At 52.1% G+C, this 11675-nt stretch overlaps 1 protein-coding gene across 1 annotated transcript in view; it reads right to left on the bottom strand.

The window, feature by feature from the left end:
* G6PD (glucose-6-phosphate dehydrogenase) overlaps positions 1 to 11675 on the bottom strand; it is a 67548-nt gene that overhangs the window by 10028 nt on the left and 45845 nt on the right. Inside the window, exons 8-10 of the mRNA XM_015410634.1 lie at positions 9601 to 9694; positions 7214 to 7400; positions 6839 to 7074 (exon numbers count right to left, since the gene is read on the bottom strand). Of these exons, the coding sequence (XP_015266120.1) occupies positions 6839 to 7074; positions 7214 to 7400; positions 9601 to 9694 (517 nt within the window). The remainder of the gene's footprint in view (positions 1 to 6838; positions 7075 to 7213; positions 7401 to 9600; positions 9695 to 11675) is intronic.

Here is an 11675-nt window from a genome sequence, read left to right as displayed (position 1 = left end):
CAGGAGAAGAGGGAGGGGAAGTTGCTTCCTCCCTGCCTCTCCCCACCCCTACCTGCCTGGGGCCAGGGAGGGCCTTTGCGGGGCTTCCTTGCACTCCCGCCAGCCTTGCAGGTCCACCGCCGGGCCCCTCATGGGGCTCGGCAGTGGAGCTGCAAGGCCGGCGGCGGCGGCCGGGACCGTTGGGGGTGGGGTGTGTGGCCTTATGACACACTTCCGGTGATGTCAGGGGGTGTGGCCTTATGACACACTTCCGGTGATGTCAGGGGGTGTGGCCTTATGACACACTTCCGGTGATGTCAGGGGGTGTGGCCTTATGACACACTTCCGGTGATGTCAGGGTGTGTGGCATATGCTAATGAGTTATGCTAATGAGTTCCCCTAGCTCTTTTTCTACGAAAACTAGGTTGCTCTGGAGCCATCCCTTCCTGAGCTGAGACAAAAAATGTCTGAGCCGGAGGCTAAAAAACTGTGAGCTGGCTCACACTAACTCAGTTTAGAGGGAACACCGGTCCCCAACATGGCGCCCGTGGGCACCACAGTGCCCACCAAAACCCTTTCTTGGCACCCCCCTCCCAGTGCTGTTAGAAAGAGGGTGGGGCAAGGTGGGGGGCTCTTGCCCAGCGGGGTTTCTGACTGGCCACTGAAGATCTGATCAGCTATACAGATTAAAATAAAACTGTTTGAGTGGCAGCTGCCACAACAGTGTTTGTCTTTGTTCTCTCTCACTCTCCCCTCCCCCCCTTTCATGGTGTATTTTTTAATTATCCCTCTTCTTCCCTGCCTTTGGGCTTCCTCTGTGCATGTGGCTCCACCTCCCGCGGCAGCCATTTTGAGATTACTTCCACCATTCTGAGTCAGAATTCCAAAGGCGCCCAGGAGCTCAAAAAAGTGGGGAGCGCTCCCTCTAAGCTGTGGAGTCTTGTAAGCAAAAATTCTGCTTTGTGAGCCACTGGCATTCAAGTTGTGAGCGAACGATTTGGCTGCTGCATAAATTAGTTTGCTCTGGAGCCATACTCCCTGAGCTAAGACAAATGTGGGAGCCAGAGGCTAAAAAAAGACAGGTTGCTTACCTGTAACTGGTGATCTTCGAGTGGTCATCTGTGCATTCACACCCTTGGGATACACTGCGCCTGCGCTGAACCTTCTCGGTACCGATAGCTAGCAAAAAGGGATTTTCGCGCCTCTCCCAGGTCACGCGCCGGCTCCACTGCGCATGACCAAGGAGGGGCACGCAGATCCCGCCAGTTCCTTCTGACCGCCGCCCAACAGCCTTCAAAGAAACAAGATGAAGGGCCGAGAGCAGAGGGGAAGGAGGGCGGGTGGTGTGAATGCACAGATGACCACTCGAAGATCACCAGTTACAGGTAAGCAACCTGTCTATCTTCTTCGTGGTCTCTGTGCATCACACCCTTGGGAGAATAGCAAGCAATAACTCTTACCTGGAGGAGGGGCCGAGGCCCTACACCTGCGCCGTCTGCAAAATAGACCGACCCAACGCCACACGACGAGTAGACCGGACATCAAGGGCATAATGCTTCACGAAGGTGAGCGGAGTAGCCCAAGTCGCAGCGTTGCAGATGTCCTCCAATGGCATCCCTCTCAGGAAAGCTGTGGAAGCCGCCACCGCCCTTGTAGAGTGGGCGCGAAGTTGACCTGGAAGAGGTCTCTTAGCCAAAGCGTAACATAGCTTGATTACTTCCACAATCCACCTGGACAGCGTCTGGGAAGAGATCTTCTTCCCCAGAGAGGGCATACTGTGAGCAACAAACAAGGCTGGAGACTGACGAAAAGACTTGGTCCTGCCCAAATAGAACAGCAACGCCCTCTTAACATCCAGAGAGTGCAATTTCCGCTCCTCTTCATTGGCAGGAGACGGGAAAAATGACGGCAAAACTATATCTGAACGTAGATGAAACTCCGAAACGACTTTCGGTAAGAAGGAGATGTCCAAAGACAACGACACCCCATGAGGGGAAAAAATCAAGTATGGTGGATCACACCTTAAAGCGGACAACTCACTGACTCGACGAGCAGAAGTAATGGCCACCAGAAACGCAGTCTTGAGCGATAACAACTTTAGAGAGCAAGTGGCCAGTGGTTCGAAGGGTTTTCCCATCAAAAACCGCAAAACTAAAGCCAAATCCCAGGCCGGAGTCGGAGAACGACGGGGAGGGTACAGGCGAATAAGACCTTTACAAAACTGTTTCGTCTGAGGATGCGAGAAAACTGAAAACCCATCAATAGATGGATGAAAAGCTGACACCGCAGCTAAATACACCTTAACTGAAGAAAAACTGAGTCCCAAGTCCATTCTGGACAAAATAAACGCAAAAATAGACCTCAAATCCACTGGCGGAGGAGGTAAATTGGAAGAACTCAAGTACTGTAGGAATAAATCCCACTTCTTTGCGTAAGACGTCCTAGTAGACAGTTTACGACAATTCAACAGGACCTCATTGATACGGTCATCCATCACTGAAAGCGTATTTCCCATAGAGTCAACTTGAGACTCAGAGGATCGTAGTGAAGGACCTGGCCTTCCTGAGCTTGGAGGAGATCCAACTCCTGCGGGAAGTGTACGAAGGATCCCTTGGCTAACCGCAGCAGTGTCGGAAACCACACCTGCCGAGGCCACCAGGGGGCTACCAGGAGACAATGGGGCTTGTCCTGTTGTATTTTCACAAGCACCCTGTGGAGCAGCGGAATCGGAGGAAATAGGTATAGAAAGTCGTGAGCCCACGACATCAACAGACCGTCCCCCATTGACAGAGGGTCCAACCCCGCTCTGGAGCAAAACCTGGGACACTTCTTGTTCAATCGAGTTGCAAAAACATCGATGTGGGGATGTCCCAGATGTTGAAAAAGAGGAAGGAGATACTTTGAGTTCAACTCCCATTCGTGGTCCGATGCTCCCCCTCTGCTCAGGAAATCCGCTTGTTGGTTCAAAGTTCCTGGCAGATGGGCAGCTTGGAGAGTGATGTTCCAATGAAGGCACTCTTCCCATATGTCCATAGCTAGCCTGCAAAGGGACCTGGACACGGTCCCGCCCTGGCGATTGATATAAGCCATCGCAGTTGTGTTGTCCGTAAAAATCAACACAGCTTTTCCTACAACCTGTCTGAGTAAGGATCTGAGGGCAAATTTTACGGCCAGCAGTTCCAGATAGTTGATATGATGACTCTTCCAAAGGGGTTGCCATGGAGCACCCACACAAGTGTCGTCTGTATGAGCACCCCAACCCCACAGGGAGGCATCTGTGGTGATGGACATTACGGGAACGATCGGTTGGAACGGTGCACCCGCCAACAGATTGGTGTCCACGAGCCACCACTGCAGGGAGACGAGGACCTGCGGAGGCACTACCAGTTGAAGGCTCGGAGGATGGATGGAAGGGCGAAATTTCTTTAGAAACCACAGCTGCAACGGGCGCATGCGAAGGCGTGCATATTCGATCACGGAAGTGGTGGCTGCCATGAGACCCAAGATCCGCTGAATGTGGACCGCTGATGTCACGTTGGACTGGAACAAACGTTGAATTTCCAGACGAATGGTATCTGCCCGTTGGCGAGGAAGGTACGCCCGAGTGGCTAGGGAGTCTATGACAGCTCCTATGAACTGCACGCGAGTTGCAGGTTGCAGCATGGATTTCTGTAAATTCACCAGAATTCCAAGGGAGGATAGGACCGACAATGTGATGGTGATGTGCTGAAGGAGACATTCTCTTGAATCTGCCACCATCAACCAGTCGTCTATATACGGAAAGATCTGAATGCCCTGAAGGCGAAGATGAGCGACGACAACCACCATTACCTTCGTAAAAACCCTGGGGGCGGTAGAGAGCCCGAATGGAAGGGCTTTGAATTGGTAATGGTCCTCCCCGACTGCGAATCTGAGGAACTTTCTGTGACGAGGATGGATGGAGACGTGAAAATAAGCGTCTTTGAGATCTAAAGTGACCATCCAAGTCCCTGGAGACAGGAGTGGTAAAATGCTTTGCAACGTGGTCATGCGAAACTTTCTGTAAATGATGAACCGATTGAGAAAACGAAGGTCCATGATTGGACGAAGTCCTCCGTCCTTCTTGGGGACCGTGAAATATTTGGAATAAATCCCGCGGCAACAATCCGCCATCGGGACTTTCTCTATAGCGTTTTTTTGTGTCAGCGATTGTACCTCCTGTAGCAGGGCAGGAGACGCCGGGGTTCTGATAAAACGGGAGATTTTGGGAGTCAGAGAAAACTCTATGAGATAGCCATCTCTTATTATAGAGTGCACCCATTTGTCCGTAGAAATGGCGAGCCATGCGTGCAGGAAGGGTGCAAGGCGAGTCTGAGCAGTAAGGTTGAAGTCAAAGTCCCTGTTTGGGATTCTTAGGGAATTTCGACTTATAGGCACCGGACGATTGTCCCTTATTTTTCGGGGGAAAAGACCGTGACTGAGAGGGAGGTCTTTGCCATTGATCCGTAGGTGATTTGTTGTACGGTTGCCTGGTCGACCAAGGTTGCCTAGGCCACTGCTTGGATTTCGAGTATTTGGTCGTGGGGGAGATCCCCAAACTCTTGGACGTCTTGATACTCTTATCCATTTCCTGCAGAACCGTGTCAGTGGTGGAGCTAAACAATCCAGAACCTTCAAAGGGAAGGTCTTCCACCGAGGATCTGGTGTCATATGGCAATGATGAAGAGCGGAGCCAGGCATGTCTGCGTAACGCTACAGAGGTTGCTAGAGTCTTACTAGCGGATTCCAGGGAATGCTTGGCAGCACTAATTTGGTGTCTAGCCAAGACCATCCCTTCATTCTGAATCCTTTTAATCTGAGGTTGGCACTCTTTGGGCACGTGCGGGAGGAAATCATTCAAACGCTTCCATAAATTGAATTGATAACGGCCCATGCAGGCGGCATAGTTCGCCGTTTTAATGCCCATTGCACCGACAGTGTAGAATTTTCTACCAACCGAATCCAACTTTTTTCCTTCTTTGTCTGATGGAGTAGAGTGGCTCGCTTTTCCTTTCGTGGACGAGGAAACGACCAAAGAATTGGGCTTAGGATGTGTGTATAAAAACTCAGCCCCTGATTCCTGGACCTTGTACATGTGATCCAGACGCTTATTAGAGACATTAATGGAGGCTGGACGAGTCCAAAAGTCCTTGGTAGTTTGCAAGAGAACTTTTGTCATTGGTAGAGCCACGGAGGGCGAAGTGTTAGAGTGCATAATGTCAAAAACGTTATCATCCACAAAACTGGCAACGAGAGTAGGAGTCATAGATAGATCTAATGCCATGCGTTGAATAAAATCTCCATAAGACTTAACATCCTCTGATGGAGAAATAGGTAAATCCGCTTCCACATCTTGCGAGGTGGGCTGTGCATCTACATCCTCGATATGTTCAGAAAAGCCATCTGAATCGGAGGATACATTGGATGGTTCTGGAGATGATTCGAGTAATTCAGGTTGAGACGGTGCCGGTGTGTTAATCGGGGGCACAACCGGGTCTGGTGGATGCGTCGGTATCGACTGCTTCGATACCGATGGTCGATCTTGAAAGCGCGAAATGCGGGATGACACCGACTGACGATCCCATTCAGGTGGGGGTGGTATCGGGAGTGCCCAAGGGTATGGGTATCGATTCCCGTACAAATAATGCCATTGCCTCTCATCCCAAGTCAGGGGAGGAGAAGTTGGTCGGTGCCGATCCTCGACTCCACGTTCTGGGGAGGCATGAGAGGATTGACGGCTCGACATATCAGATTGCGACTGATTTGTCTGTTGAGTAAGGTCGATGTCGAGATCCGAACCGATCGGGTGAGGTTCTTGCGTGGGATCTCGACCCTGACTAGCCGAAACCTTATGGACTTTGGGTTTGTCCGTTTTAGGTTTCTTCGACTGCTGTGAGTCTTTGCCCTGCTTCCGGATCTTGGAAGGTACGGGGTGGTCCTTTATCGGCGTCGATCGTTTCGGTGCCGAAGCATCGATTGCGACCGTCGACGTCGATGATCCCGGAACGGGAGGACAAGTGTCCGCAGCCAAGGTGGACATCGAGGCGTGCCCGGACGTGTCCAACGGTGAAGAGGACTGTGGAGATAGTGCCTTCTCCATCAGGGCCAAGTGTAGACGAGCTGCCCTGTTTTTTCTCGTCTGGTTCGAAAACTTTCGGCAATGTCTGCACTTAGAGACACAGTGCGACTCCCCTAAACAAACGAGGCAAAGCGAGTGCCCGTCGGTGGGGGATATTTTAAGGCCGCAAGTCCTACACCGTTTGAAACAACCCCACCGCGGGGCCATAGGCCAGCGGGAGGGGAACGTAAATAAAGAACAAACACCGAAAGAAAAATGCTAACTACAAAAATAAAGAAAGAGAAACTAACTAAACGCAAGTTTAGCAAAAAAAGTTTGGTACTTAGCAGACCGAGGCAGAAGGCGTCCTACCAGCGCGGCGGTCAGAAGAGAACTGGCGGGATCTGCGTGCCCCTCCTTGGTCATGTGCAGTGGAGCCGGCGCGTGACCTGGGAGAGGCGCGAAAATCCCTTTTTGCTAGCTATCGGTACCGAGAAGGTTCAGCGCAGGCGCAGTGTATCCCAAGGGTGTGATGCACAGAGACCACGAAGAAGATCTGTGAGCTAGCTCACACTAACTCAGCTTAGAGGGAACACTGGTATCGACCTCCGCCCTACAGGCTTCAACGCATACCTCAACATTCTGCAACTAAGGCACGGAACCAGGTGTGCAGCTTCTTGCAAAAAATAAGCATCTTAGCCAGCTACGAGCATGAGACTCCACTGGCCCTTAACCAGGAATACCCTTCCCACAATACACAGAGAGCAGAAAGACTCTCCGGACCTTGTAGCGGTTGCCGTAAGTCAGGTCGAGCTCTGACTCTTCCGGGTTGAAGAACATGCCGGGCTTCTTGGTCATCATCTTGGTGTAGACGGCCTCGTTGGGCTGCACGCGGATCACCAGCTCGTTGCGCTTGCACTGCCGCTGGAAGATGTCGCCCGGCACGTCCCGGAACTGCAGCCGCACCTCCGCCTTGCGCTCGTTCAGAGCTTTGCCGCAGCGCAGGATGAATGGCACGCCTAGATGGGGAGGGTGAGGAGGAGAGAGAGGGACGGTCTCGGAGATAGCTAGGCCCCTTTTGCCCCACACCACCACCACAGCAGGCACGACACACCTGTGTCTGGAGGGTGTCTCCCCCTCCCCGGCCACTGTGCTCACCGTCCCATCTTTCATTGTCCACGTAGACCACGGCAGCAGCGAAGGTGGGGGTGGTGGAGCCAGGGGGCACTGTCGGATCGTCCAGGTAGCCCTTCTGGGCTTCCCCCTTGCCCGCCGGGTCTCCCACGTACTGACCGAGGACCACGTTCTCCGGCTTCACCTCCGAGATACACTTGAGCACTTTGACCTGGCGGGAACAAGCGGACAGTGTCTGAGATCTTCGCGGCGCAACAGGACAAGCAAGTCACAGTGGGGAATCCATGCTCGTGTCTCCTAGCTAAGGGATCCCCGAATCTCGTTGAGCCAGTAGGTACTTTTGGAACGTCGCGAAAGGGTAACTGAGGGCCACCATGAAACGGCTGCCACGGGGTGTGTCTGCGTGTGTGTTAATTACGAGATGCTGGCAGGCTCCGGGCCAAAATATCCTCCTATACTCGGGGCAGTTATTTCCGGATGTGTGGTCCTCGCAGATTCCAAAGATGATAAAGTTCCTGGCTACTTCTGATGCTCTTCCTGCCCAAATGAGGAAAGCCAGGATTGGCTCTTTGCTTGGCAGAAGAGATGCTTTGTCAAAGACGCGTCAGAAGAAGAAGAGATTGGATTTATAACCCGCCCTTCGCTCGGAGTCTCAAAGTGGCTTACAATCTCCTTTCCCTTCCCCTCCCCACAACGGTCACCCTGAGAGGTAGGTGGGGCTGAGAGAGCTCCTTTGAGGACTGCTCTTGAAAGAACAGCTCTGAAAAAAGTTGTCACTGACCCAAGGTCACACCAGCAGCCACATGCGGAGGAGTGGGGAATCAAACCTGGTTCTCCCAGACTAGAGTCCGCGCGCCTCACCACTACACCAAACTGGCTCTCAGGAAATGCCAGGGGAGGGATGCCACAGTTCCCTCGGGCACCGTGCTAGTAATCCCTGCCCTAACATACAGGGCCTTAAGAATTGCCTTAAAAAGCCAAAGGGGAGGGGGAGGTGAGGAAGCAGGCACTGGGAAAGGAGGGCACACTTAGCTCTTAGCTCTCCCCTCTCATGGTGTTTCCCTAATCGGTGGGAGTTCAGCTGACCCCTGCTGATGTGGCTAAGAGCCTAGGGGGTTATACTAGCCCGGCATTACTCCTGGAGGAGTAAGCTAAGGCAGCAGGGGAAAGCAGCTCCAGCATTTCAGGCTAATGAGCAGGGAAGGGAGTTTCTGAAAAGGAGCTGGGAACTAGGTGTCGGCACAGCTTGTGTGTGTGTGTAAGCTGTTGTCAAGTTGCAGCTGACTTCTGGTGACCCCAGCAAGGGGCTTTCAAGGCGAGTGAGAAGCAGAGGTGGTTTGCCATGGCCTTCCTCTGCAGAGCCGTCCTTGGTGGATCTCCCATCCAAGTATTGACCCTGCTTAGCTTCCAACTTCTGGTGACCCCAGCAAGGGGCTTTCCAGGCGAGTGAGAAGGAGAGGTGGTTTGCCATGGCCTTCCTCTGCAGAGCCTTCCTTGGTGGATCTCCCAGCCAAGTATTGACCCTGCTTAGCTTCCAACTTCTGGCCACCCCAGCAAGGGGCTTTCCAGGCAAGTGAGAAGCAGAGGTGGTTTGCCGTCGCCTTCCTCTGCAGAGCCTTCCTTGGTGGTCTCTCTCCCAGGTAGCAACCCTGCTTAGTCTCTGAAATCTGACCATCTCTATAGCACGCCGCTTTTCCCTCCCCACAAACAGCTTACATCTAGTCAATTCAGAAGTGGTGCACATATTTCTTAATATGTGTGACAAACTACAAATATCTCATGCATAGTCATCATGTATGATATGCATAAGCATCTTGATCCTGGTTTCCAGAGCACATCGGTATGGCACAACACACCTACTGATGGCACGCGCATACTCAGAAGTGATAGTTGTGCAGAAACATTTATCTTCGCTAAAGGGAAATGCAGTCTTGACAAGCAGGGCGCTCAGTCGATATGGGGAACCAGCACCACCAGCTGTTGTGTGATCAGTATCTTTCCTGGTTTTATTGAGAGCTATGACACTGATTCTGTGAACTCAGGCAGACCACGAGAGGGAGGGCAGGAAAGGCTGCATCAGTGCTTAGTTCTTGTGGCCCTTTCTTACACTCCTAGGGAAATGCTGATCGCCACTTTGGAGTCAAGAAGCCATTTTCCTCCTGGCCAGTTTGGCCGAGGATCCTGGAGGTTTTTCGCCATCTTCTGGGCATGGAACAGGGGTCACTGGGGGTGTGTAGGGGTGGTATTTGTGAATTTCCTGCATTGTGCAGGAGGTGGGACTAGATGACCCTGGAGGTCCCTTCCAACTCTCTGATTCTATGACTCAGGATCAGCAATGGTCGCCTGACCAAGTATCATCAGCCAGGATTTTAACCCAGGTCGATGACACACTGATCCAGACTCGCTCCTACCTTTTCGTCTCGCACGTCATCGGAGTTGGTTGAGGCTGGTTTCTCCATCGCCACCAAGCAGAGCATCTGAAGAAGGTGGTTCTGCATTACATCCCTGCAAAGAGACCGGAGGAGTCCCCGTTTAGCAAAGCGGCAGGACTCAGTTATCAGACGTGTCAGCCCCATGTGGGGTTGTGACGACTCCATTCCTTCAATCCAGGCCAGTGTTTTAGACTGCCCTAGTCCACTCGGGAAATGATGGTTTCATCCACATTGACAAGGTCACCCTTCTGATACTCCCATACAACTGAGAAACACCATCAGCTCCAGAAACAGGAAATCAGTGTTACCGATACAGTACCAGTCATCACGCTCCAAGTTATTTGCGGGACTATGTCACATAAACTGAGATACACTTGGGCCTTCGACACTGTCTGCACGGTTATTCCCACTGGTTCATGTGTACAGTTTGTTCTTTTTTTAAAAAAACAACAACTCTGTGTGTGTGTGTGTGTGTGTGTATAGAGAGAGATAGTTACTAGCGGTGTTATGGGTATTGGGATGTTTTAAGTTGTTAGCTTTGCGTTTACGGGTACAGTCTCATGTCTGGAGGAAAAGGAGGGAAGTGGTGTTGTGACAACTCTGTCCCTGTACACTGCATTACTCAGGCCACACCGGGAGTCTTGTGTGCCGTTCTGGAGGCCTCCCGTCAAAAAGGATGTGGACAGAATGGAGCGGGTGCAGAGGAGAGCGACAAGGATGATCGGGGGACTGGAGACCAAGCCCTATGAGGAAAGGCTGAGGGGGGACTTGGGGATGTTCAGTCTGGAGAATAGGAGATTGAGGGGGGACAGGATTGCTCTCTTTAAGGATTAGTCACTGAGAGGAGGGCAGGGAGCTGTTCCTGTTGGCAGCAGAGGAGAGGACTCGCAAGAATGGGTTGAAATTAAGGGCGGGAAGGTACCGGCTGGATCTTAGGGGAAAACTTTTTTACAGTTGAGAGTTCTGCAACAGTGGAATCAGCTGCCTAGGGAGGTGGTGAGCTCCCCCTCACCAGCAGTCTTTCAGCAGCAGCTGGACAAACACTTGTCGGGGATGCTCTAGGCTGATCCTGCATTGAGCAGGAAGTTGGACTAGGTGGCCTGTGTGGCCGCTTCCCACTCTGGGAGTCTATGATTCCTTCAATCCAGGCCAGTGTTTTAGGCTGCCCTAATCCACTCCACTTGAGCTGCGGTGGCTCAAGTGGTTAAGACACTGAACTGCAGGCTGTGGAAGGCCAGTAGTTCAGCAGTTCGAGACCCGAGTGTGCTGGATGACTGAGTGAGCTCCCGTCTCTAGTTCCAGCTCCTGCCAACCTAGCCGTTCGAAAGCAAGACATTGCAAGTAGATAAATAGGTACCGCTTCGGTGGGAAGGGAACAGCGTTCCGTGCGCCTTGGTGTTTAGTCATGCCGGCCACATGACCACGGAAACGTCTTCGGACAGCGCTGGCTCTTCAGCTTTGAAATGGAGATGAGCACCGCAACCCTAGAGTCGGATTCGACTGGCTTTTGAGCAAGGGGAACCTTTACCTTTACCTCCCTCCAGGGTTTTTGTGGGGGAGGAACGGGGGGGGGGGGGAGTTGTATTCAGTGTCGCTCCAGACAGAGAAATAATTGGAGGGGCTGTGGCTCAGTGGTAGAGCATCTGCTTGACATGCAGAAGTCTCCAGGTTCAATCCCCGGCACTTCCAGCTAAAAGGACTAGGCAGGAGGTGATGTGAAGGACCTCCGCCTGAGACCCTGGAGAGCCGATTGCCAGTATGAACAGACGATGCTGACTTCGATGGATGAAGGTCTGATTCAGTATAAGGCAGCTTCATGTGTTCTATTATTGTTATTATTATTTCGATTTATTAAACCGCCCTATCCCGGTCGATGTACAAAAGACAAAATGCCATAACACAAAACGCAGATTTTAAAATATCCATATACACAGGGGTTATTTCCTGCAGGAGCGCACAGGAGCGGAGCTCCGGCAGTAAAGAGCCCAGGGGGCGGGCACATGCAATAAGCACCACCCCCTGCTCCCAGCAACCCTCAGTCAGAGCAAGAAGCA

Source organism: Gekko japonicus, unplaced genomic scaffold (genome assembly GCF_001447785.1).
Source record: "Gekko japonicus isolate JY-2015 unplaced genomic scaffold, Gekko_japonicus_V1.1 scaffold4273, whole genome shotgun sequence".
NCBI classification, from domain to species: Eukaryota; Metazoa; Chordata; class Lepidosauria; order Squamata; family Gekkonidae; genus Gekko; species Gekko japonicus.
Note: the sequence above shows the minus strand (reverse complement) of the source record. Positions and strands in the feature narration are given on the sequence as shown.